This window comes from Camarhynchus parvulus, chromosome 1 (genome assembly GCF_901933205.1).
Source record: "Camarhynchus parvulus chromosome 1, STF_HiC, whole genome shotgun sequence".
NCBI classification, from domain to species: domain Eukaryota; kingdom Metazoa; phylum Chordata; class Aves; order Passeriformes; family Thraupidae; genus Camarhynchus; species Camarhynchus parvulus.
In genome coordinates this window covers 9070199-9097214 of record NC_044571.1, presented here as the reverse complement: position 1 = coordinate 9097214, position 27016 = coordinate 9070199, and the positions used below count along the sequence as shown (strand labels likewise).

Here is a 27016-nt window from a genome sequence, read left to right as displayed (position 1 = left end):
TCTTCCAAGTTCCTTCCAACCCAAGCATTCTATCATTCTATAATTCTGTGATCCATTTGGGATGGCCATCAAAGGGGATCCTGTGAGACTCAAAACCATGAAAAAAAGCTTATCCAGTGACATTTCTCCTCACTTTTGGCCAGAACAGAGAGGAATTTTGGAAGGAATTTAGTGAGGTTTGAATGTACCAGACAAGAGGAATGTTAGATTACACTTTGAAGTTTCTGTGGACATTGAATTACTGGAAGAGAAATAGTAATAGTGATTATTTATCATCAAAGATCAGCATGAACTGCATCTCAGTCCTGAGGTGATTAAAAAGAGACAGGTCTGGGCAGAGGCAGCTCTTCTGTGCTTTCTATGTTACACTTCAGCATTAAAAGTTATATAAAGTGGTAATACATTTTTTAGCAGAAAACCTGACCCGTTTTATAATTTATTCTATCCTTTGTATCACAATGAAAAAGTCTATTTCAACAGTTTATACATATTTGAGTTATGAAATGTTATATGTAGAGATGATAGAAACATATTCAAAACAGAACTGGGGTCATGATTAAATGGTTAACTTATTTCCCAAATGAATGAGAAAGGAAACGGTGCTGCAACCTTTTGCTCTCACTTCCTCATGAGAGAAGACGTAGAGGCTGTCCCAGAGAGAGCAGGGCTGCTGTGCTCACACATCTCAGGCAGCCATGGGGAACTGGGTGGAGAATGAAGGACTGTCCATCTTCGTCGTTGTAAGTACAATTTCTGTTGGCATTTGCATCCAGTGAAAAGTTCTGCAGAAAGCTGTGCTGAGCAGTTCTCACTGTGCCAGGGAAAGATGCACCTGAGTATGCAGAAACTGGGGCAGCAAATGCAGGGAAATGCTTCAAGGGAGTAATTTTTAAGGAGCTCTCTGGTATTTCAGTTGCTGTAGCCTTCATTGTTAACTGAGAAATGATTGTGTGTTAACTTTGCTTTGCTAGAAATACTTTAGTTGAGCAAAACAACTTTAAAACTCGCTACATGCACTTCAACAGATAAAGCAATTAAAACAATCACCCTTTCTTGCACTTTTATGAACAGAAGGGCGTCTAACTAAAAGCACAGTGTCTTGATGGTATAAAATATTCATTAATGTCAGATTCAAGGGAGAAGAGAACAGAGATTTAGAGCACAGATTCATGAATCCTTTATTAAGACAACTACTATTTGAATTGAATTTGTTTACAGTTTGCATAGAGGGGCTGTGAAAGTAGGTTAAATTAATTCTTATCAAGATTTAAAAGTATGGAAAATCCCAGTTGCATTCACAAGTGCTAAAGAGTAAGGAGGGCAGTCCTCCTTAGAGAAAACTGAGTTTTCTAAGTATTCTAGTGTTGGGTTTTTACTTCACATTCTGATACAAGGGCTAAAGGTATACCTCTATACATATATTATGTACATATACATATATGCATTAAAAACATATACAAAATCAAAATGTTTTTTTGTTCAAATACCTGAACCAAAAGAGCAGTTCAGGTATTGTGGCTACCTTTTGTAGTAGATGTAAATATTGAGAGGAAGAAAAAGAAGGCATAGAATTTGTATATTTTTGGTGACTGAAATGTGAGCATCTTTATTCTAAGCAGTATTTCTGCTGCTATGAGCAATCAGTACTTGTGTATGCCCTTGTAATTTAGGAACATAATCCTATAGCTGTGGCACTTCAGTGTTTTGAAAGGGAGTGACTGTGTGTGCTGTCACCTTCAGTGACTTGAGGAAGTTGAAACTGCCAAGAGGTGAATTCTGGCTTTCTTTTTGCCTTCCCCCCCCGCAACCAGAACTGAAATATTAAAAGAAGTAAGAGGCCTTTATTTTGCTCAAATAAGGAATTTGGGTTTTGAACCTCAAAGCTGTAACAAGGTGAGGGTAATAGGAAAGGAAACCAACAGACATAAAGAAACCAGCTAAAAGGACAGACCACTGGAAACCCCACCCAAGTGTTCTGCTTTAGCCTCTCCATCTTTACTGCACGCTGAGCAGGCACAGGGCTGTCCAGTGCTTGACAGAAACAATTCCTGCTGATGTACCTCGACAAAACAGAAACATGCTGCCAGAGTGTGCCACTGTCACTTTTAATGAGTGTCCTAAGCACTTAATCCTGAGATGAGCTTGGTGTTTTAATGAGGACTTGGGGATTTCCTATATACTGCCTTACCCTGGTGGAAATCCCTTCATTTCCCAATATTTATTTACATTTTCAAGATCTGAAATAAACCCAGGTTTTTTTACAGTGTTATTTGAGCCAAAGAACTAGCAAAATATGTGGGTTAGGAGGGGCGGGGGGCTGTAATATCACCTTTTCTGGGCTTTCTCCCAGTTCTCAGACTTTCTCTCTGTTTTCATGTACCACTTAGTAAAACTACTTAGACTGAGTGCAGTGTTAGAGATATGTTTCAATATGGGATGTGAAATCAGCCAACCAGCTCCAGGAGGGCAAATATCCAGATTCATTATGACCTTTCCGCCAGATGGACTTGTAGCTGCCTAAGAGTTAATAACATGCACCTCATGATGTGTAAGTGTGAGAAAATTCTGCAGTACATCTATAAAGCCTGGTTTGGGGTAGTCTACATGCTACCAAGGGCCTGTGTTGAATATTCCCTGCTGGCTGATTTCAGACCCTCTTGTTGAATTCATCCCTATGTGCAATTTAGCCCATCTAAATTTAGATCTCAAGCTTATTTGTCACAGCTCCCAAGTCTTCCTCTCACATTGGTTAATGTGCCTGTGGAATGGAACTGCCATTTGGAAGAGTCCCTAACCTACAATGGTAGAGATTTAACCGGACTCAGAATTAAATATTTGTAATATGACAGTCCTGATACAACCAGCCCTAAACTCCTTGACCTACGAAAACATTTCAGCTGCACATTGCTGTGTTTTGGTCTATTGCCACTCCTGCACCCTGTGTTCACAAATCAGACCCTGTTTACACCAGAAAGATTTTTATCACCCTTGTTGAAAACTTCATACCCTGCAGTATATCTCTCTGTGCAAACAGGAGCACAGAGAAGCAACTGAATGTTATCTGAACTGTGTAAATTCAGATGGATTACTTCTAACAACAAACTGTAAGCTTCCTGTTTAATTCTCTTTCAGCTTGTGTGGCTGGGCTTAAATGTCTTCCTCTTTTGGTGGTATTATCTTGTGTATGATGTCCCACCAAAATTCTTCTACACCAGAGTGCTCCTTGGCGTAAGTACAAGACATTATTACTTTGCCACAGAGAGAGCCCACAGCAGTTTTGAATAGTTTTAGCTGATCAAAACTGGATCTGGTGGCTGGAGCAGCAGGCTTATGTAGAAGTCACATGCAAGCAGATAACTGAATGCAGGCAGATGTTCACTGCTTCTGAACAGAAAGCTGGTACACCACATAGAGAGATCTCATTCTAAAGATATTTTCAGTTAATTATTATGCTCCTGGTAATTAAATTAAGCATTAATTGTGGCTACTTATTAAGCAAAATAATAATAAAATATTGCCGTTGAACTGTTGTGCAGTCATTTCTCCTTGCAGTTACTTTTCAGAGCACGAATAGTTTATAAAGATATTGGCTCTGAAAAGCAATCACCATTCATATATTCATCGAGAGTGTGAGTGGTAGCCAAGTAGTGAAGTGATCCTGGATCCTGGGCTATTCCATGTAATCCAACTGATCAATTGACAGGGAAAATTAATTTGTTCACATATTTTAAAACCCTGATCACAGGCATAAAAATCAGCCTAAGTCTCAGATTACAGAGCACAGCATTTTGCGGAAGATTTGCAAAGCTGTGGTTTAATTCTACAAAGCCTGAAATCAAATTCTGCATATGGCTTCTGGTCTGTGGATCAAATCCTGTCCTTTCCAATCATGATGCAGTTGCCTTTGAAGTCACAGAGACTGGATAAGTAGAGCTCAGTGTAAACCCAAACAGCTGTGCTCTAAAACCTGAAAGGATCTCAATCCATTCAAGGAGAGCAAACATTTTTCTTCCCTTCATTGCATTTTTATTAATATGGTCATTTTTCCCTCATTTCAAACAGTTCAAAAATATTAAATAATTAAGGGTGTAAAGACCAACTTTAAGGAAACAGATTCCTAAAAGCTGAGGCAACAAATTTCACTAGAGTCCTTTACTGACAGAGAACTTAAACCACTTCCCCTATAAGCTATCCATAACCCCCACCAGCTGAAACCACAGACTCTTTACAGCCTTGGGACACAAAACTCTACTAATGGCTTAGATTTGCACCTATGTTTGACTGCCGAATGCCAAACATGGCAGGGAGCTTTTTATACAACCATATTAATTCAAAACTGAAAACAGGAGTGTTTTTGTCTGCAGGAGCATGTTCTGCCTGCACATGTGTTTCTGCCTTGACCAGAGCATGATTCCATTGAATATTCATGGTGTAAATGTGAACTCTAGATCTCACACTCTTTTCCAGTTATAATATAATACATAAATGAAATCTGTGCTTGTCCATGCCCTGGATAGTGTCTTAGGTAATGCATTTAATAACAGCATCTCTCTAATTCCAGCGTGCTCTGGCTCTTGCAAGGGCCCCTGCAGCCTGCCTGAATTTCAATTGCATGCTGATTCTGCTGCCAGTGTGTCGAAACCTGCTCTCCTTCCTCAGAGGATCAAGTGCGGTAAGATGAAGAAATAATTTCAAAATTTGTGAAAGATATTATCTTTCATACTTAAACAGACTTGCAAGTATACCAAGAAACCATGTCCAAGTTCCCCAAATAGACCATATTTTGAGGATGCCCTTTTATGAGAAGCAGATAAGCCTGGAGTTTGGCTATGAGCAAGGCTGAGGTCTAATGCCCATGAGGTATCTAGAGCTCTGTTGGGAGTTTAGCTTTGGATTAGCCTCATTTGAGTCCTCCTTTTTCAGCTGAGTCCTGGGCATGGTTCTGCCCTGGATGCAAAGTCCTTCTTTTGGCTGGCAGAAGCCGTTGGTGTTCACACACATCCGCTGTTTGTCACTGATGCAAAACCCACTTAGAGAGCTAAATATCAGCCCCTGTCTGTTTTTGCATGCTCAATCCTCAAGGTAAATGTAGTCTTTTACAGACTTTCAGAACGGGACTTTTTTTCAGCTAGCTCATAAATTACATTCTATCTTGTCTGAACTGCATTTCCATCTCAGATTAAATAGTTCACACGCCTTTTGACTTTTTTGAACTCCAAAATACAAATGTTATACAGAGCACTGAGGAGCTGACTCTAAGGAAAGGGCAACTTATCCTAAGTGACAGCTGGAGAGGCTTCCTATGATAGTACTGACTCTATCACACTGCCAAAATCTTGATTTCTGGCTATTACAGCAGAAATAATGCCGACAATGCAGGCCATGGTCCAGTGACGAAGCAATATGCTCTTCAAATTCATAAATTATCCTTCCAAATGTATAATGATTCTTCCTTTCTTTCTGGACACTTTTAACATAAACATGATCAACAAAATCAGTTCCCAGAAGTTGTTTTTCTCTAAACCCAGTCTAAATTTCTTAATGCAAATGAGACAGCCTGCAGGGGCTGGAGAGGCAGAGCAGAAGAGGAAGTGATAAAATAGATGCAGTGTTTCAACAGTCCTTCGTAAGGGAAGAAACTGGGAGATGAAGCAATAAGAAAATAACCAGAGACAAAATAGGCTGTACTTCCATCTAGTACATCATACATCCTCACAATGAGTGTGGCTGAATAAATGAGATGTGCCGACCACATTAAACTCTTTAATTACATTTATGAGCAAGGCCAGTGCTCTAGCCTTTCTAAGGAATAACACTTAGGAATATAAAATTGGAAATACATGTCAGGCTTTCAGTCTTTTCCTATACTCCTTCAGATCCTGAGATGCTGCAAAGCAGCCAGCCATACCCTCCATTCATGTAAAAGGAGGAAGGATAGTAAATAAAGCTGTAGGGTTAAAGTTGTTATTCCCCAGGCAGATCAGCAAGTATCAGCCAGAATCCAGAGCTGACTCCTCTGGCTGCAGAAGTCAAAAATGAACATAAATTTGGAAAGAATTAATGTTGCTATGGATGAATCCAACTGGAAAATAATGATGAGCCAATGATCATATAAGGCATTTTTGAGATTGCACAGGTGAAAGCAAGTTGGGCAGAGGGCTTCTGAGCTCAAAGCAGTGAAGGAGCTGGGTGTACACATGGAGACTACTGGAAGGCCAAAACCTGATTCTGGGTGCTGAGAACTGTATTCCAGCTGGGACTTTGTGCTACTTGTCCTGAGTTACTCCTCTCCTAGCATGCATAACCTAATTTTTCTAACCAAGGTGTTGGGAAACTGTCCCTCTTTGTATTCAAAGTACAGAGTCAGTCCTTCTGCCTTGGGCATTGTGGCAGAGTCACTCAGGCTAAACCCAGACAAAAGTGAGTCCCAGGCAGGGACACACAGTTCCATTCCTGCTGGCAGCACGCTCTCCTGCTGATGGCTGGGAATGAGGAAGCAAAGGGCTCTGAGGGTGAGCAAGGAGGGCAGGGAGGGGCATAGAGCAGCTCTTAGACAGCTGCTGTTTGTTTAGCTCCAGTTGCTTTTTTGCAGTAAAGCTACACCTCAGGAAGGATGTAATTTTAGATCTTAAGCAAAAACACACATGGCCCAGTGACCACTGGCAGTGGCAGTGCCGTGGTGGCCTTAGCACAGGGGGACAGCTGCTGATGCTTGTTGTCTCTAATTAGCTATGCTCTGCAGGTAACAACTGTGAGGATCTATAAGAAAAATCATTTAAATGTCAAATAACTTGTTGGAAGAGAAGTGACCTTCCCAACAGCAATGTCATTGGGGTCAAGAGGAGGAGAGAATGGTTCAAACACAGCCTTCAAAGGGAGAGTACTGAAAAGTCTTGCCCTCTCCAACCTGCCACCCAGAAATCACATGTTACAAAGTTATTTGTAATAACTTTACAACTTTTTAATTGAAAAGATAGCTGTGTTGTGTTTTGCATGCCCATCACTGCTGTATTAACGGTTGTTAATGGCCATATGATTGAAGGCAGCTGGAGCCCTCTGCCATTGCTTGGCCTTCACTTCTTGGATCAAGTGGTGTTTGCAAGGGAGTCAAGCACTGCCTCGCTATGCTACATTTTTATTCTACAATTTTTTTATTGTTTCTCAATATAGGTGATATAAAAAGGCCAAATTTCTCCTTGTTGTTATTATAGTCTGAAGTGATTGTGGCAGCCCCAGAGTGTTTGCCTCTTGTGAGGAAATACTTGTGGTAGTTTGCACAGTGTTTTGTTCCCTTATCCGGTCAGCAAACACAATGCAAACATACAGCACATGACAGTCATGCCTTCTACTGTGTGGAGACAGCAAATGTCAGCTTTACAGGCACTTAAGGCTTTAGGGAAGCTCCCAGTGACTGCAGCAGAGTTCATATGGGGTCTGTTAGGAGCCCATTATCATTAGTAATTAAAATATCATTCTGTTTTTCTTAAGAATTAATTTCTTTGGTTTGTATCTGCAGAGATTTTTGCTGGGTTTTTTTTTTTTTTTTGGTAATTCCAAAAAGTTGTAAGTGAATGCCTGGGAAGTAAACCCAGTGTTTTGGGGAAGGAATGCCTTCATATCACTGCCATAGGTGATATGATTTGGGGTGGGAGCTCCCTGAGACAGTTACACCCAAACTTTGCATCTTGTTTCTAGATTGTGAACCACAATAGGATCCTGGTGCTACCAAAGCAGTCACTCTGCCATGGCAGACTGCAATCCCTCATTTTGTTTTAATGTACAGTTTAAAACAGATAAGATGTATTCCTTTGCCATACAGGATGTTAAAGTTTTTCTCCTTATCAAATACTTTGTTTCAGAGGGACATGTTAAAACATAATCTGGAATTCCTGCTTTCTGAAAGACAGGCGGAAATATTTTTGTCTATATTCTGGAATTCTAAATTTTTCCTAGCAATGTCACCAATGTGCTCAGGGCTTCTGGTTTTGTCCCTGCCTTTAAAAAGTGTGCACAGACAACACACATTATCTTCAAATACCTTTTTCTTTCTACCCAAAGTGCTGCTCTACCCGGATCAGGCGACAGCTGGACAGAAACCTCACCTTTCACAAAATGGTGGCCTGGATGATCGCCCTTCACACTGGTAGTCTAATGTTTCTTTGTTTATTGCTTTCTTGTGTATTTTATGTGGAATCCCAGTGGCATTCAAGTTCTTAGGGATATGGACAGAGACCTGAATTCATTAAAGGAATCAGTGTGTGCCAAGGCTTAAATCAGTTTCCAGATATGTGCCAGCTGTCAGAGAGCAAAAGACAAGAAAGAATACCTTTATTTTGAACTGTCAGTGCTATTTATGATAGTTTAATAAAGGGAGTTTAGCAATGTCCTGAGAACCAGATACACTGGATTTAATTCTTGTTTAGACTTACTTCTTATCTGCCATCTAAAACAAATAATAGAAATTCTTTTTTAAAAAGGATATAAAAAGCTTGGACCTCTTTTGAAGATAAATAAGTATCTACTTATAGGAGCTGGTTCAAATTTTGAAAAACATTGTACAATTTTACCCTACAAAAACGTGTAGTGGAATTCATCTGAACATCTCAACTGCTTTAGGTTTTTGGATGCATTCAGCTCAGTGAGAATATTACCGATTATTATTAGCAAAACTGCAGAACAAAGCAGCACTAACAAATGTGACCCCAAACAGTTTTTGGCTGTTTTACAGAAGTCCTGGATAGGGTGATCCTAACAAATAGTTTAAGCCATTCCATGTTCAGTATCCCATTTGTTAGGGCACTACTACTTCAATTGTTGAAAGGCTTTGTTGAACAAAAATATACTGAAAATTTCTCATTACTTCTTTCCCTCCCTCACCCAAAGCCTGCAAGATTCAGGTGGTAAAATTTTAAAAACTTATCAGTGATCTGCAATTGTGATGAAGATGGCAAGAGCCGCAGAGCTCTTGAGCAGCAGTTGACAAATGTGACAAAGTTCCAGATGTTACCCCAAACTGCCAAGTACTTGTGGTCAATGCTGATTATTCCTCTCCTGTCACTCCTAGCAATTCACACCATTGCACACTTATTCAATGTGGAGTGGAGTGTGCAAGCCCGTGTTGAAGAGAAAGGCACCCTGGCAGCTGTGCTTTCTGGCCTTGGGGACAAACCAAAGGAAAGCTACGTCAACTTCTACAGGCAAACCATTGCTGTAAGTGACACCAGACCCCAAAGGGTCATCATTACATTTGTGTAGGTGATCATATAAAACTATTCGAGCAGAGTGCTGTTTCTGGTGTCCACACTCTGGGTTTGGGCCATCTTGCAGAAAAACCTTGTAGAATTCATTTTTCTATATTTGCCAGTAATATTGTTGCTGAGGCCTGGTAGTACTTTAAACTTTTTCACCTGAGGATTTCATAGTAGTTTGAAAACATTGTGTAAAAACATGCCCTGTAAAGCAGTGTTCTGACTAAGACATGGCACTCAGAAAGGTACACAGAAGTAAAGGCAAGAGTTTTGAAGCTGGGTGGTTTAAGCTCTGTTCAGTGAGGAAAAAGAAAAGAAAGTACTCCCCTACCTCTCAGAAGAGCACTGAGCATCCAAACTCTGCATGAGTTATGAGTCCCACAGCTGTGCAACACCAGAGGAAAGGAGAGTTTTCATTTAGCTCCCAAAATATGGTTGTAGGACTCCAGCTCTGAACACCAGAGCTGTGCAAATGTATTCACCTTCCCCAGAGCAATCCTGCTGAGCCATGGCAGAGTAAGAAACCATGTTCGGAGTGTTAATTCATGGAAAAAGCATTCCCTCTACATCCAATTACCTTAGTAAAGGTAAATGTTCAGTTTAACAAAAATGAACTGTGATTTTGGCATCAGATGACTTAAGGACTTATAACAAAATAAGGGGTTTGGTGAGGGATGGTTCAACTGGCTCTGCTTTGGAGCAACCCCTTCCTTAGACCAAGGTGTGCAATTGTTTCACAGAATCCCATTGGGGGCCTCTATGTGGCTTTCACATACTTGGCTGGCATCACTGGGGTTGTCATCACACTGGCCCTCATCCTCATCATCACCTCATCCACCAAAACCATCCGGAGGTCATATTTTGAAGTATTCTGGTACACCCACCATCTCTTTGTCATCTTCTTTATCGGCCTTGTCATCCACGGTGCTGGGTGAGTATTTGCACTTATCACAAAATATCTGATAACCACTGAATCTTTATTTAAAGCCCCCTTCACACTTGAGTATGGGGACTTCTGTCACTGAGCAGCAGCTCTTTTTGATGGCAGTGATGGGCCAGTAGAGGCTCTGAGAGTCAAGAAGCTCTCACTGATACTTGCAACAAGCTGTCCTCACACAGCAGGTTTCACGTGACTTTGGCGTACTTCAGCTCACTATTACTCAAGTTCTTCTGATATCTTAATTGCAAAACTCTTTTCCAATGTTTCTGTTTCTAATTGTTAATTTTCCTTCCTCTCCTAAAAGAAATTGCATCACACACATGCATGTAAGGAGATCTCAGTATAAAAATTACATAGGGTTTAGAATTTTATTGGATAATGAAAACTATAGTAATATAGATTTATGTTTCAGACTTGGATGAACTTGTAGTATCAGCAGCATTTAAGAATAGTTTTTTAGCTGTTTCAACTTAGAAATAGGCATTCGTAAAATTTTCTACCTTTCAAATGCCAAATATCTTTTTCTGCTGTTGCTTCATTCCATAGCTTCTTCTGAAAGAGCTGAAAAGCCTAATGAAACAGTTTTAGCACTACACAAACACAATTTTAGCACTTAGAAAAATGAACTTTAGATCCATTTTATAAAACCAAAGAATGGGTGAATAAAGAAAAAAGACTCAAGTGTCCAAGCTACATTTAAATAGTTCATAATTACACTACATTGCCCATTTTAAAGGAAGTCCTACATGCAATAGAAAGTGTGCTTTAAAAATGCCCAGCAAAAATGACTATTCAAAATCACTTCCTTACAGTCCATTAGTGCCACTAAAAAGACAGAAATCAAAGTAAAACAGGAAGAACAAAAATAGAAGGCAGATGGGAATTACTCCCAGCACATTTGTTCATTCCAACTTTCACAACAAGAAAAGGTTTGAGCAAAACTTGTGGAAAGAAAAAAACAAGTGGTTCATGTTTTCTGGAGCAAACATTGTATAGTTACTGACACAGTGTCCAAACCTACGAATACTTGCTACACAATGCTATCAGAAAGCAAGCATTGCCCTTTCCAGAGGTCAGTGGAGAGCATATATTTTATAAAAGTTGAATTTTTATTTACGTCAGTGTTCACTGTACTCCCACCATCTTAATTGCACGGGAATGAAAAGGCAAGAGTTTGGGCAGCAGTGTTGTTAGTGAAGTTCAGCTATCCTTTGGAAGCAGATATAAATAGAAATATTCTCATCTGTAGAGGAAAGGATGTTTTCCAGCTGTGAACTCAGTGACCTCACTTATTTGGCCTTCAAGGTAATAATGAGAAAATACAATGAGAAATATGAGATGGGCTTGTTACCCTCATGGAAGGCATCTCAAGTGTGCAAAGATGGATGCCATGGAATGAGTATGAGCTGACAGTCTCAAAGAAATATGCTAGGAAGAGACATAAATGCCATTTTATCTCAGGGGTCAGAAGACTGTCACACATATTCTTATTAATCTCTACAAACACACATCTTTGCATATACAGAAAGCTGAGTCAAAGGTTATTGATATCATCAAAGGGGCGGATTCAAGAAAGATGGAGAGAGACTTTACAGGAGCACAGAGTGACAGACAAAGGGGAATGGCTTCAAACTGACAGTAGGCTTAGATCAGATATTAGGAAAAAATTCTTTACTGTGAGGGTGTTGAGGCACTGGCACAGGTTGTCCAGAGAAGTTGTGGTTGCCTCATCCCTGGAATTGTTCAAGGCCAGACTGGATGGGGCTCTGAGCAACCTGGTCCAGTGAAAGTTGTGCTTGCCAATGGCAGGGGGGTTGGAACTGGATGATCTTTAAGGTCCCTTCCAACCCAAGCCATTCTGTGATTTAATTCTCTGACTCTACAATAATTCTTGTCTGTTACAAGCTGTTACAGCACTTTTGAAGCACTGATGGTTTTTGTGCATGAGCTCTGTCTCACAGACAGATGTCCCAAATTTCCCAACACAGTAAATGTAAAGAGGAGAGGGTACAGAGGTGCAGTTCACTCTTCTGGAGTTAAAGGAAAACCATTAGCCAAAAAAGAAGTAGCTATAAGTCTATACTGCTGAAAGTTTAATTACAGTACTAGAAAGAACATCTACACTGACTGATAAGGGGAAATAAGCTTTTTTTTTCTCTTGTACAGGGTACTGACATTGTCAAAGCTTGACTAGAGCATAGAGCAAGGCAAAATCCCTCAGACCCCCTTTCCCTCAAGCAATGGGGTGGGCAATGGAGGAAATTAGCTCCTCCTGTTCCCATAAATGATCCCAGAGGTGGCTCAGCTGAACCCCCTGTCATTAGTGGGGAAGTGAAGTGTAACTGCTCATGTTCCTGCAAATTGCAACTCGTGATGCTGCTGGGACACTGTCACTGCTTCCCTTTATTTTTCAGACAGGATATTAATCAAACATTTAATGAAGAAGAGGTTCATTAGTAATATTTATGAGCAATATCTTATCTCTCAACCCTGTGCAGAGGTTTTGTAATAATCCTCTGAAAAATCTCTCACACAAAGCTAGGCATGCGTATGGCTTAGATACCATGGGGATTTTTGAAATATCAGAAGTGTTGTCCAGCTCACAGACACTGAGCTAGGAAAGCAGAAAGAGAAGTCATGGGGAGAAGATATCAAAGAACCACATTGGCATAAAACTGACCAGCCTGATCAGAAGCAGACTGTTTCTAGGGAAAATTCAGCAGATCTTAATCTGAATTGTTTTTACTAAGATCCTGAGGTTGGCAGAACTCCAGACAGAGGCAGAAAATAGTGAAAAAGAATAGGCTTTTGCCCCTTGAAACTGAAATTACCTCTCTGCACCAGTTCTGCTAGGAAATACAGCTGTACTGGATCAGTTAGGATTCTTTATACTAAAACAAACAATAACAAACAAATAAACCAAAAAACAACCAAGCAAGTAAATTGAGGCCAGATAACTGGCTGATGCAAGCTGCTATAGCTGCAATAGCTGCTTGTGTCAAAAGCATCTGTATTCATTCATAGCACCTGAACAGCTGCTCCACAGCATTAGAGGGAGAGAAAGAGCCAAAGGAAGAATATTTTGGAAAGGGATCTCCAAATTTCTAAAATAAACAGCAGAAATAATCTCTGTTGTGGTCAGTAGCAAATTGATTACTTATCCATTCCAGGTTTTGAGGTTTGGTTTTTTTGTTTGTCTTTTTCTTTTGGTCAGTTTTTTTTTTTAAATTGAAGAAAAAAGTGGGATAACTCAGAAAAGAATGAAGCTTTCTAATTGTGACCACATCCTGGAAGTGGTAATGGACATAACTCTCAGTTCCTCACCTAATCTTGAAATCAGGATTTTATCCCACGAACTTCCCTCCCCATTTCTATTTCTGTAATGGTAACTTTGTGGGGAGATTAAAGCAGTAAATATGTATCAAAGCTGTAACAGTGCACAAATTGACAACTCAATATAAAGAGGGTGATGTACATAAATAGAATAACAATAAGGAACAGATACTTTCGTTTTAATTTCATTGCCTTCATGACCTTTACTTTTTTCCCAGTCGTATTGTACGGGGACAGACAGCTGAAAGCCTGGCTGAACATAACCCAGAGATTTGCTACAAGAACTTCACTCTCTGGGGCAAGAGTGAAGCTTGTCCAATCCCCCAGTTTTCAGGGAATCCTCCTATGGTAAGAACACCTGGCTTGTGTGTAAATCCAATTGGAAATGTTTACAGTTTTCTATTTTTTCTTAAATTGCATAGAAAACCAGCCATATAACCCTCAGCACTCTCCAGTGGCAGCTTTCTTTGCATGAAGCAAGAGGTTTGGGCACAGTGGGTTGTAAGCAGAAATGGACTCCAGACAGAGTACACAGTTCCAGTGTGCTGTAAAATAAGCACAGCTGACAGACAAAGCAAAAGAGCAATTGGTACCTGAGAACTTTTTATCCAAAAAGTAAACTGCAAAGTAATGGCTCCTGGGGATATCTAGAAGGTACTATAATGCTCATAATAAATAGTTTAACATTATTAATGGACTAATTATCATTAGCAAGAAAATAACACCCCTGGAAATGTGAATTTGAAACTTCAGCTTTTATTGACTAACCAGGCTGTTTTTCTTTCACATTGCAGACTGATCTGTTAACAGAAACCACATATTTTCCTGCAGTAAAACAGACCTGAGTCAATAACACCTGAATACCACATTTCGTTTGTTACATTCTTTTTTAGACAGAGACAAAATTACTTGCAGGAAAACACCTTGCTGTAACTCTAGTAGAAACTAAAAATCCAGCTGCAACACTCAACAGAGAAAGAAATTCCCCCTCTGACCGGAATTTTGAATCCTTATATCTTAAGGATTCCCTAATCTGGTTAATAAAGAACACAGATTACTTGAACTTCACCTCTGTTTATAGAATTTCCAGAATTTGATTTGATCTAAGATGCCATCTCATCTAGTGGAAAGCGTCCCTGTCCACAGCAGGGGGGTTGGAACTAGATGATCTCTAAGATCTCCTTCAACCCAAACCTTTCTATGATTCTGTGATCTTCATCTTCTGACTTGTTTTCTTTGCTTACAGACATGGAAGTGGGTGGTGGGTCCCATGTTCCTGTACCTGTGTGAGCGGCTGGTGCGGTTTTGGAGGTCACAGCAGAAGGTTGTTATCACAAAGGTAAGTGCTGATGCTGCACTTAACAACAGGCAGAGCATCACCTTCTTCTCCAAATGGTGCTGCAAAGGCAGAGGCTCCTACATACCAGGTTATCAGTGGAAGGAATGTCCTGGCTGCTGTCATGATGCCAACATCTAACATCCAAATGTAGCCTCTAAAAGTGAGCAAGAGGAGGAAGTTAGCTAAGGCACAAGACTGAATCTTAGGGAAGAAATTGATTTTCTTTTTATTGGGTGAAAAAATTCCACAGTACAGAAATTCCATAGACTTGAGACTAATTTAAGACACAGAACAAATGACCCCTGAACAGAAGTTCAGAGCATGTTTATTTTATGTGTCCGGATCTAATGTTGAGCTTCCATTCCCATGGTGTGTTGCACAGCTATTAACACTGATCCTGAAATTCTGACAGCTGAATTAGCACAGAACTAACCTTAAACTTATGAAAATTATCCTGGCCTTTCCCAGTGTAATTTCCTCACGTGGCACTGTGCTACATCCCAAGGACACACCCTGTTCAAATCATAGCAGGGTTTAGGGGATGACATTAGGTGTTTCTACTGTGCTCTGTAATGATGCTGACACGTTGGAAGGCTCCTAAATATTTGTGTGCTTTTGGCAATTTTACCAAAATATCCTGTGAGCCACTTCTACACTATATTTCTATGGTGTCTGTTTTGTGCCCTGTTGGCAGAAAATTTCCTTCACCATCCTAAACACCACAGTTAATACCTAAATTAACAGACAGAGAGACTTGATTCTCCCTCTTGCAAATCTCTTTTGAAAAATGAAAATAATTTTGGCAGATAACTTTAGGATTAAAAATTAGAGTGACAGAATTACTGATTTTACTTCTAGAAGATTGTTTCTAAAGAATAGCCAAGGTCCCACCCAACTAAAACAAGAAAATATCCATTTCCTGAGGTACTACCTGTCCAATATCTGTAGGATAGCCCTGTGGTTTTGCCCCTATATTTACAGTCAGGCCTGTTAATTCTGTGCTCTGTGTCAATGGGTAAGGTCCATCTGGAAGTAACAATGTGCTTACACAGATCTGGTGATGTGATACAAGATGTGCCAGCCTGGCCTGTCCCCTTTGGAGTGGCTGCAAGCATGGTGTGAGAAAATACTTCAACTAAAACATCAGCATCCTCTGCAGGCTTTCATCTGCCTGTCAGGTGCTGTTGCTCACTTTCAGATCTGCTGGGAAGAAAGTTTCAGCTGCTTTCCTTGTTCCCATAGCAGAAACGATGCTAGTGATGGTGGGTGTAAATACATCAGTGAGATACATCAGTGAAATCAGACATTTTCTGTTCCTTATTTTTTACCTATGCCCTTCTCACTGTAGGTGGTCATTCATCCCTTCAAGACAATTGAGCTCCAGATGATGAAAAAAGGCTTCAAGATGGAGGTTGGACAGTACATTTTTGTCAAATGCCCAGCAGTATCTAAACTGGAATGGCATCCATTTACACTGACTTCTGCTCCAGAAGAGGATTACTTCAGCATTCACGTCCGAATCGTAGGAGACTGGACAGAGGGCTTGTTCAATGCCTGTGGCTGTGATAAACAAGAATTCCAGGAGGCATGGAAGTTGCCCAAGTATGTACAAAGAGTCTCCATGGTAAAGTCAAAAAGCACCTGTGGCAGTTTAAATATTGCTCAAGCAATTTGATGGCACCAGTGATACAAACATTAAATGGTGACACAGATGTGGGTCTTAGATACCCCTTTACAGTTTTTTCTATCAACTCCACCTCTCCTTTGGCTGACTAGTATTCAGTGCAAATATGCATTTTAGCAGACAAAGACCTTGTAACTGTCATTTTAAATGGTGTTAACAAATATTCACTACTGATTTAATAAACACACTTTCAATTCCAGGATAGCTGTAGATGGCCCTTTTGGAACAGCGAGTGAGGACGTGTTCAGTTATGAAACTGTGATGCTGGTTGGAGCTGGAATAGGGGTCACCCCCTTTGCATCTGTCCTCAAGTCTGTCTGGTACAAATACTGCCATGATGCCACCAACCTAAAGCTCAAGAAGGTATTGTGTCCTCTTTCCCAGACCCCTGTAACTGTTCAAGGGCCAAGGGCCCAAACCAAAGCAGGCACAGCAAGGGTGATCTGGCTCCAGGCATGCATGAGTCCTAAAAGAAGGAGGAGTCCAGTTGCCTCCCAAGGTTAGCAGGAGGAAAACAGGAGGCTCTAAAGCAAAAATATAATGAAAGGAGAAATAGCCTAAAAGCCAAATCACACATGCGAATCCTGACTGTGGCCCTGGGGATTTCCAGTTGCAGTGGAAATGGTGTTCCTTGAGAAACATAAAGTTCAAGGCACTAATACAGCCTGGGCAAATATTGCATTCCTTCCCCCAGCACAAAGAGAAAGGCTTTTCATAAGTAGAAGAGCAATGGAATCATCCTCCTGTCCCCTCCTGCCCCTGGAAACTCCCTGTGCAGAGGTGTGGAGTCACACTTTGCAGTTATGGCCATATTCAGAGAACAGAACTGGTTTTTTTACCTACTTTGTCTTGCCTGCCAGCAGATAGAAACAGAGTTCACCTCTAAATCATTTATTTATGTCCTAACAAACTGTTTTACAAGGAGATAAGTGGAGAAACATTGAGAACTAAAAATGTGGAAGAGAAACAGGAAGATATTTCCTTGTTCTTGCAGTCAGTCATAACCCTCTCAGCATCAAAATTCCTGAATAGCTTCAATGCCATCCTACCCATCTACTGAAGTGTTCAGGACATTTTTTACCAGAGCTCTATAATCCTCACTCTGTCAGCAGACATAAACCTGGAAAACATAAGTGTCTGTGTCCCCTGACAGCTCATTCTTGTCTCTTCCAGATTTATTTTTACTGGCTTTGCAGGGACACTCATGCCTTTGAATGGTTTGCTGACCTCTTGCAATCTCTGGAGGCTCAAATGCAGGAGAGGAATAATGCAGAGTTTCTGAGCTATAACATCTACCTTACAGGCTGGGATGAAACTCAGGTAACCACACAGTGGGGGGAATATCACTGCCATTAAACTGAGCTTAATGTTAGAAAATTTGTTCTCATAACTATTCAAATGGTCTTTTATCCTGGGCATCCATCTGGCTCCCAGAGGTTTTGTCTGTGTGCAGACAGGTGTTATCCATCAGAAGTTACATGGGATCAGCTGTTCATGTGCACTGATTTCCTTTCTGCTTTCCTCTGGCTGTGCTCTGTGGGAAGCAGGTTTTGTTCACAGGGGCAACCTCAGCTGACCATGTACAAGTCTCTAAAACAGCTGATGCTGCCTCAAGCACATAATTAAGAGCTTTAGGAGCCAGGGAAGCCACTGCACAAAGCTTGAACCATAGCAGCATATTTGTTTCAGGACTCATGAGTTCTCTGGTCCTGTGCTGGTAGGTTGCTGTGGGGATGCAAAGGAGCAGACACCTGAGAATGTGGGATTGAGTCAGGAAAGGCTCTCAATCTGTAACTTTTAGTGATGTTTTATATCACATTTATGTCACCATTGCAAAATTCACCATGTGCCCAAAGTGCTATAGCTCAGCTAGATACACAGGGAGGGGGAGCAGCAAGGAAGTTATCACATATGCAAGACCAAAAAAAGAGAAGGGAAAGAAGAAAAGTCCCACATTTTTTCCTTGGGGATAAAGTTACCTGGAACTTTTTTGTTTCATATAAAAGGGCTACAGAACTCTGTAAGGCCTGAGCTTCTGCCTTTAACCACATCTTCTCTTCCTTGCTTTACTTGATTTAGCTGGTCTAGCTGGAAGTTACACAGGCAAGACCTCCTCATATGCATCAAACCTTTCAGAGAACAAACTGGCAGGATTTCATTATGGTCAAGGGAGTCATGCTATTGTATTTGAAGGATTTTTTAATTTGCAGTCCTATGTTAGAGTTCTTAGACTAAACCTGTTAATTGAAAAAAACCCTACAATTAATTGCTGTGTTCAGTGTTTCATAGATTTAAGTCTTGAGATCACCCAGTCTGGGGAGAAGGAAGGGGTAGATACTGATAGTCAGGATTTTATCAGTCTTATCTTTCCTTGCAAAACACCATACATTCCATAATCTCATCAGGGAAATAATTCAGTCAGTATTGACATTATTGTTTTTTAACCAGAACACAATTCTGCAGTATTTATCTGTCCCTTGTCTTTCATTTCCCACAGGCCACTCACTTTGCAGTGCATCATGAAGAAGAGAAAGATGTGATTACAGGACTGAAACAGAAAACCTTGTATGGAAGACCTAACTGGGAAAATGAGTTCAAAACGATTGCGGGGAAGCATCCTGGGTAAACCTTTCCAAATTTATGGTGTCTTTGGACTTCCTCTATTTAATGGCCATACACACCATACAGCACGATCTTGTTCCTTTGGCTCATAAAGTTTCAGGAGCATTTTTTTACCCTACCTATTCTCCAGGTATTTTCTATTCTTTTTTCAGCCATGGACATGATCTGTGATCTTGAACAATTATTTTGACCTACAATTTTTTAAAAAATCATTCATTTTTCACAAGATATTTCTTGGATTGTCTAATTACTAGCAGAAGATTTAGGAAAAAACTATCCCTATCCTTCCAGCTGAAGTAAATAGGAATATCAGGTGGGGTCTAAACACCTCCAAAACCACTTTCTACCTCTAGAAACCAAACCTGAATATGGATGACCTTTAGCTAACAACCCAAAATTTGCAGGAAAAAAACAGAATAGCTCCTCTCAAGAATTTGTGTCATAAGCTCTTTGAATCTCTCTTTCTTTGATTCAGTGAGGCCAATAAACCTGTCTTCAATGACTAGGGCTGACCTGAGATTTAGCCCAGCATTTGTTTTAGAAGCAGCAATAAGTTTGAAGGGGTTATAAGGTTTAGGGGATAGATGCCCAGTTCTACTTCAGTTCCTGTAATTGGGAAAAACCCTTGCATCTATAGAACATAAAATTATTTACATGGAGAATATCCAGCTGCTCCATACCTGCTTTCTGACCATATTTTCATTTTCTTAACAGCTCCAGAATAGGTGTTTTCCTCTGTGGCCCTGAGGGGCTGGCTGACACACTCAACAAGCAGAGCATCAGCAACTCAGAAGCTGATCCACGAGGAGTACACTTCATTTTTAACAAAGAAAATTTCTAACTCTGAAGCAAGTGGGAGTCATTAAAAGCAAAGTCTAAAGACTGAATCTGTTTTTCTGTTTGGAGTCTGGGAAGGACAGCCCAGCTTCTAAATTTCAGCTACACTAACACAGGTCCCTTTGCTTCTTGGGAATGATTTTGGCTCTGTGGTAGAATAAAAGAGCCGAGTTTTACCTTAGGGAAGTTTTCATTGCCCTCTGTGTGCTGGCTATTTAGTAGAAATCTGTTTTCTTTGTCTGTGTGAGGGGATTTCCCCTCAATTAACTGCCTTTATCCTCCTATTATTTGCCACACTGCTGAAGATTGGAGGCTGTCATTTGCTTTTGGGAGCAAATTCACACCCATAAAGCTCGGTGCTATTAATCAATAAAGCATTCTAGCATAATGCTTGCTATTAGGAGGCAGCTTATCCTGAATAACTGTTTCAACTAATGGAGGCAATTAGGAGTTAAATTCGAAGTTCACTTATGGCCTCAGCCGACGATGTTTTCCTTTCCTTATACAATATTTTCTCTGCTTTCCCATAGGTAGTCATCTGAAACAAGCAGTTAGTTAATTCCTCAATATCCTCACTCTCCCCTGGAACAAGGGGAGTTGCAAAAGTGTAGCTGGGAAAATTAGTTCCTTACAAGAGGAAAACTCCTTTGTACACCAACACAGAATCACAGAATCACAGAATTTCTAGGTTGGAAGAGACATTTAAGATCATCGAGTCCAACCCATCTTCGAACACCTCAACTAGATCAAGGCACCAAGTGCCAGATCCAGTCTTTTTTTAAACACATCGAGGGATGGTGACTCCACCACCTCCCTGGGTAGATGATTCCAGTATTTGATCACTCTTTCTGTGAAAAACTTCCTCCTTAATTCTAGCCTGTATCTCCCTTGGCGCAGTTTGAGACTGTGTCCTCTTGTTCTGTCTGTTGTTGCCCGGAGAAAGAGACCGAGCCCCAGCTCACCACAGCCACCCTTCAGGAAGTTGAAGAGAGTGATAAGGTCACCTCTGAGTCTCCTTTTCTCCAGGAAAACCTTCCAGGCTTCCAACATAAGCCTTAAACATCCTCTCCAAGAGAGAACTCATGCAGCTGAAAAGAAGCTGTTTCTCCTCAGGAAAGTGAGGAACTGAAAAGGAACCACCTGGGCTTCTGAGAACCAGCCCAGCTGCAGAGAGGTGACAAGGACAGATTCAAGTCCCACACCTGGTGTGTGAGTCACTGCTGGCTGCTTTGGACACTCTCACTTTCACATCTTCAGGCTCACGGTGCAGGGAGCCATACAAGAAGAGTTCTGTGTTTCCAGGATTGCCATTTCTGCTGTTCAAGGCTGAAAAAAGCTGTTGCTGAATGGTTTAATGGGTGCTTTCTGAACCATTCTTAGGTGCAAACAGTGCCTTTTGCCCTGTTGCTCAGCTGTTCCTCTGAGGTGAAACAGGTTTTGAGAAAGCAATGCTCACTTCATTCAGTTATGGAACAGCTGTGGGTAAAGTCTCTGATGTGCACAAGGCTCCCATACACAGCCCAGTGCCCCTGTGTGCACATTACAGGCAGCAGGTTCTTAAAAACAAACAAAAAAAGGGAACCAAAACTTTTAATACTGGCAAGAGAGGGGAAAAAAGTATTAAAGCCAACAGCATAGGAAAAAAAATTTGAAAAAGCAAGTGCAAAAACCCTTGATAAAGCCACAGTTTAGTATACCATGTCTTCCATTCACCCAGTTGTCTGCTTTGTGACTTTTAAACTCCACAGCCAAGACCTGCAGTAGCTCCTGCACAGCACAAGACCTTCCTGGCAGGTTCTTGCAGCCACAGAAGAAAGCTGTGGTCTCCTTCTGCAATTTCAGACAGCTTTGTGCAGCCATCTGGTTGCATGTAGCATATTTTACACCTCAGCTTGCCAGACAGGATATGTGTTCTCCCTTTACAGCATTTTAAAATGTTATTCAGGCTCTGAATGCTACTTCAGAAAGACAGCCTACCAGTTCCTATTTATTAATATCAGTTAACAACAAATGCTGGCAAAGATCAACTCTTGGTGGGGAATTTTCCAGTTCTTTCCCTCAGAAGAGCCATATTCAAATCCACATAATTCTGTCAGATACACATCTATTGAATCATAACAGAACATAAATATAGCCAAAGATACTTCTTCTGTGGAGTAAATATTGCTACTAAAATATAATAAGGGTCTAATCCTGTGCAAAGAGCACTGAAATATTTACCCTTGATTTCAATGGAAATGTGATCACTTTTATAATCATATAAAGTGGGCAAAGAGGAATTGCAAGGGGTCTCATGGAGACAGCAGATTTATCATAAGAAGAGCCTTGGAGGGGTGTATTTTAATTCACCATTAATTTTCTATACATTGACATGTTTGTTCTTAAAACATCAGGGATCTTTCCTTATTCAGTCAGTTGCGGTGACATTTCCTGACCAGCTGCACACTTGTACCAGGGCTTGTCAACTTGAACTCAGAAATAGTAATTCTGTGTTTATTAATAAATCATTGTCTTCCTAAAACATATGCAAGAATAAGTGAGAGTTTCTCATTTTTTTTCAAAAGTTAGTTATATTAATCCTGCTAAAATAGCAAGCCATGCACAATCAGTCATGGTCTGAACATGAATATTTTCTTAAATCTAGGATACAAGAGTGAAATAAATAGCAGTGAAATACAAATATAAGAAACAAACTAGTTTGAGTCCTATGAGCAGTGGGCTACAGGTGAGCGTCAAGGACACTCATTTTTGTGGCTAAATGCCACTGCTTGCAATCTACCATTGCTACTGACTGGGCCTTTGGCTGAAGAATTCCTCCTTCTGTGTATTGCAAAGTGTACTGAAGGCTGATCTCTGCTTCAGGGCCAAAAATTTACCTACTCAGATGACAAATGTTCTGCTGAGGGCAAGAAAAGCCAGTTGTTGGATTATTAAAATAACTATTTCGACTAATGGAAGCAATTAGGAGTTAAATTCCGAGTTCACTTATGGCCTCAGCCTAGGATGTTTTCCTTCTGTTACACAATATTTTCTTTGCCTTCCCATAGGTAATAATCTGAAATAAGCAGTTAGTTAATTCCTCAATATCCTCATCTCCAATCCACTGCAGTTAGCCTTGCATTTAGAGGCTGTGACCCTCTGGGCAGCTCTGGCTCCCACTGGCCTCACCTTTTCCTCGGAAACTGGTAGGAGAGGAGAGGAACTGGGCCATGCTCAGATGATGGATTCAAGCAAGAACTTGATATGTGTCTCATCTCTCATACCCCCAGTACCTTCTCTGCTCCCTACTTGCCAAATGTAAATCTGAGCAAATTAAATCCAAGTTTTCCTAAGTTTCAGGCTACAAAAAAAGTGTTGCTGTGCCTGTTGTTCACCATCATGGTGGGAAACCACCCCAACTGCAAAATAGATCTCCCTCTTCAAAGCCTTGTAAGACTTTCCCTGCTGGGTGGGGATTTTCTGTCTTCAGTTCTCAGATGGCGGGTTAAACAAAACTATAAATGGAAAAAACCAAAAACTAACAAAAAAAAACCTGCCTGTGAAATACAAGGTATTTTTGAACAAACAAAAAAAAAGTTCAAGTCTCGTTATGGCACTTTTTCTAAGATCCTGCTCTATTTTGGAATTTGCTCTTAGCAAGTTAATGTTGACTGCTTATATTTTTTTAAGTTTCAGTGAGTTTTCTTGTAGAATGTAGAGCAAAGTGTCTGAACACATAGTTATGTATGCTCAAAGGAAATTAGGAGCATATATTAAGATGATGCAAATTGTAAAGGTTGGCAGGATCATGATCCTCATGCCTGACTGTGTAAAACAGCATCAGGCACAAGCCAGAGCAGTTTCTTGTCATGAACCAGACATTCAGTTTTGCATTTGGTACAGACCTTAACAACTCCTGGTCTCATTTATATTCACCACACACAAACCAGCCCAGACTAACAGCAAAATTAATCACAGTGGAGTGGAAAATTGTTGAAAGACTCACTGAAAGATTACAAATGCTTTCCAGTCCCATTCTGCACCTCTGCAGGACCCATTCCCTCCCTCTCCTCTGGTACTCTCCTGCCTGGCACTTTCTGCCCAGAGAGCTCCCACTGATTTCTCTCTGTCCATTCCTTCTACCAATTGCTGCTGCCCCAGCTTCACTTCTCATTCCTTCCTTCTCCCAATCTCTGAAAATTTCCTCTCAATCTCCAGCTCCCACGATGTTTTTGGCAATGTTTTAAGTGCTTGTGCCCAATGCAAGCTCAAGGAGAGGCACCAGGGCTTCACCCCAGCTCCAACCACTGCAGTGCTCATCTCACAAACGCAGTTCTGCTCCAATCTCCCCTGTCACTGCAAACAGACAGGGCAGTAGCCACCTCTGGATTGACAAACCAGACTGTTTTGAACCTCTCCAATAATATTTTCTCCTTCTGCTTAATGATTTTAATGTTAAGTTCTGAAATGAAAGAAATTTATGAGGTGCTCTGTTCTAGATTTTTCAGCATGAGTCAATTTTTGTACATTTATCCCCTAAAAAAAGCCTTGCATTTGACTTATATTTAATTTTCTTTGTTCAGAAATGAGGGGCATGGCCAGAAAAACCACCTAACTGCCCCCCAAAATACTGAGCCACCTTGAAAATAATTATTATAGCTGGAGGAAGGGAAGTAGGAAGGAAGGACAGTGAAAGGAGAATCAGACCATCTATCTCCCTTGGAAGAGATGTTTTCTTATTCTGGAAGCAATCTATAAAGCAAAGTGTCCTGCAAGTAACTCTTTTGTTTATTTTGTTTTATGCTTGTAGGTCAACTGGGTTTAGGGCCAGAAAATATGCAAATCCCATTCAGCCTAGGTTTTTTGACCTTCAGAACAAACAAATTGCAGACACCTTTTTGGCCAAGCCATCTTTGAAGTGTAGATACTTCCTGTGCTGGCTTTGTCTTTTCACACTGCTGAGTTAGACTGGGCCCTGCAAAGGTCTGGGATCTGCACTGTGACTTTGTAAGATTCTCTCTGAATGATGGAGAACACTCATAAAATTCAGGTGGAATTTTCCTGGGTGCAGAAATGCACAGGGAAGGGCTGGAACAAGGCAATTGCTGTAATCTACTTGCAGTTAACAGGCCAAAATGTAGCTGTCAGTACCAGTGTAAATAGCAGGGCATTTTGGCATAGGAATTGTCCAATTTCATATCACAGACTCTTTTCCTCTATAGACCAAAGGATTTTCTACCCTGCAATGCCATGGAGCCAGGGCATAAGTGAATATCCCTGCAGGACAGCCCAAGGCTGTACTAGCTCCCATGAACAGTTAATGAAGGAAATTGCTGCTGAGGTTTCATCACCCTCTCTGTTTTTTTCTCATACTTCCCTTTCATCTGAGGCAACAAGTGCTAGCTCAAGCCTCTCTTCAGGTGGTGAATTCACTCAAGCCCTCTGAAACCTTACCCTTGCTCAGACAGCAGAAAGGAAATAATCAGCAAAGACTGCAAACCAACTGTGAGAAAGAGTTTCTACAGCAAATTCCCCTGAAGAGACAGAAAAAGAACCGTGTAGGTTGTGAGCAGCCATCTTCTGACTCAATTTTGAAAGTTCTCTTAAAGCTGTTAGCAATTCATGCAATACTCCAACTGTAATAGGGCTGCAAATGGTTAAGTCAATAAGTGGATCACTGTCCATCACTCTTGTTCATGTCACATAAATAAATTAAGGACTTGATAGCAGAAACCTACGGCCACCACCCTCACTGTAAAGACTTTCTCCTTTATATCTAATCTAAACCTACTCTCTGTCAGTTTGAACCCATTCCCCTTGTCCTGTCACTCCAGCTCTTGTTAAGAGTCTTGCTCCATATTTCTTGTCAGGTCCCCACAGATACTGGAAGGCCACAATTAGGTCACCCCAAATCCTTCTCCTCTTCAGGCTGCACAATCCCAGTTCTCTCAGACTTTCCCCATAGCAGAGCTGCTTCATCCCCTGGGATCATCTTGGTGGCTTCCTCTGGGCTCTCTCCAAGGCTGATGTGTGTGCCCTGGTGGCCAAGAAGGTCAAGGGCTCCTGAGGAATGGTGTGGCCAGCAGGAGCAGGGAGGTCGCTCTGCCCCTGCACTGGGCACTGCTGAGGGCACACCCTGAGTGCTGTGTCCAGCTCTGGCCCCTCAGCTTGGGAAGGACCTTGGGATGCTTGAGCACATCCAGAGGGGGCAATGAGGCTGGAGAGGGGCTGGGAACACAAACCCTGTGAGGAACCCCTGAGGGAGCTGGGGGTGTTCAGCCTGGAGAAAAGGAGACTCAGAGGTGACCTTATCACTCTCTAAACTCCCTGAAAGGTGGCTGTGCTCAGGTGGGGTTGGGCTCTTTCTCCAGGCAGCACTGACAGAACCAGAGGGCACAGTCTCAAGCTGTTCCAAGGGAAATATAGGTTGGATATCAGGAAAAAAGTTTTTTACAGAAAGAGTGATAAAGTACTGGAATGGTCTGCCCAGGGAGGTGGTGGAGTCACCACCCCTGGATGTGTTTAAATAAAGATTGGGTGTGGCACTCAGTGACAGGGTTTAGTTGAGGTGTTAGGGCTGGGTTGGACTTGATCTTGAAGGTCTCTTCCAACCTAGTGATCCTGTGAACTTTGTGAATTCTGTGACATCCTTCCTGTGCTGGAACCCCCTGTGCTGGACCCAGCCCTGCAGATGGATCTCAGCCGTGCAGAGCAGAGGAACAGAATCCTCTCCCTCACCTGCTGCCCACGGTGCTGTTGGTGCAGCCCAGGCTGACATGATGTCAGACACTCTATGAGTCTGAGCTTCTGAGACTGGGTGGAAAAACCAGCATCCCCCAACTGTTCACACTGCATGAAAAATCTGCATTTCTCAGATGAGTCAGAGGGTGAGAGATACAGGCAACTGACTACTAGGAAAATTTACCAGACACACTTGCATTTATGTAAGCAACAGAAACCAGCCCCAAACCCAAGAAAATTATGGAAACCTTCATGTCATTTTCAAGTCATTTGCAAAGATTAAGCTGTAACCC

The 27016-nt window shown here is 41.2% G+C and overlaps 1 protein-coding gene across 1 annotated transcript; it reads left to right on the top strand.

The window, feature by feature from the left end:
* Window positions 1-661: 661 nt before the first annotated feature.
* Window positions 662-20267, top strand: LOC115904359 (cytochrome b-245 heavy chain). The gene is made up of 13 exons (XM_030949705.1): window positions 662-740; window positions 3133-3228; window positions 4562-4672; window positions 8059-8143; window positions 9065-9210; window positions 9989-10179; window positions 13740-13869; window positions 14768-14860; window positions 16209-16462; window positions 16745-16907; window positions 17718-17864; window positions 19042-19166; window positions 19881-20267. The coding sequence occupies exons 1-13, from the start codon at window positions 696-698 to the stop codon at window positions 20005-20007; spliced, it is 1713 nt and encodes a 570-aa protein (XP_030805565.1). The 5' UTR covers window positions 662-695; the 3' UTR covers window positions 20008-20267.
* The last annotated feature ends 6749 nt before the right edge of the window (window positions 20268-27016 follow it).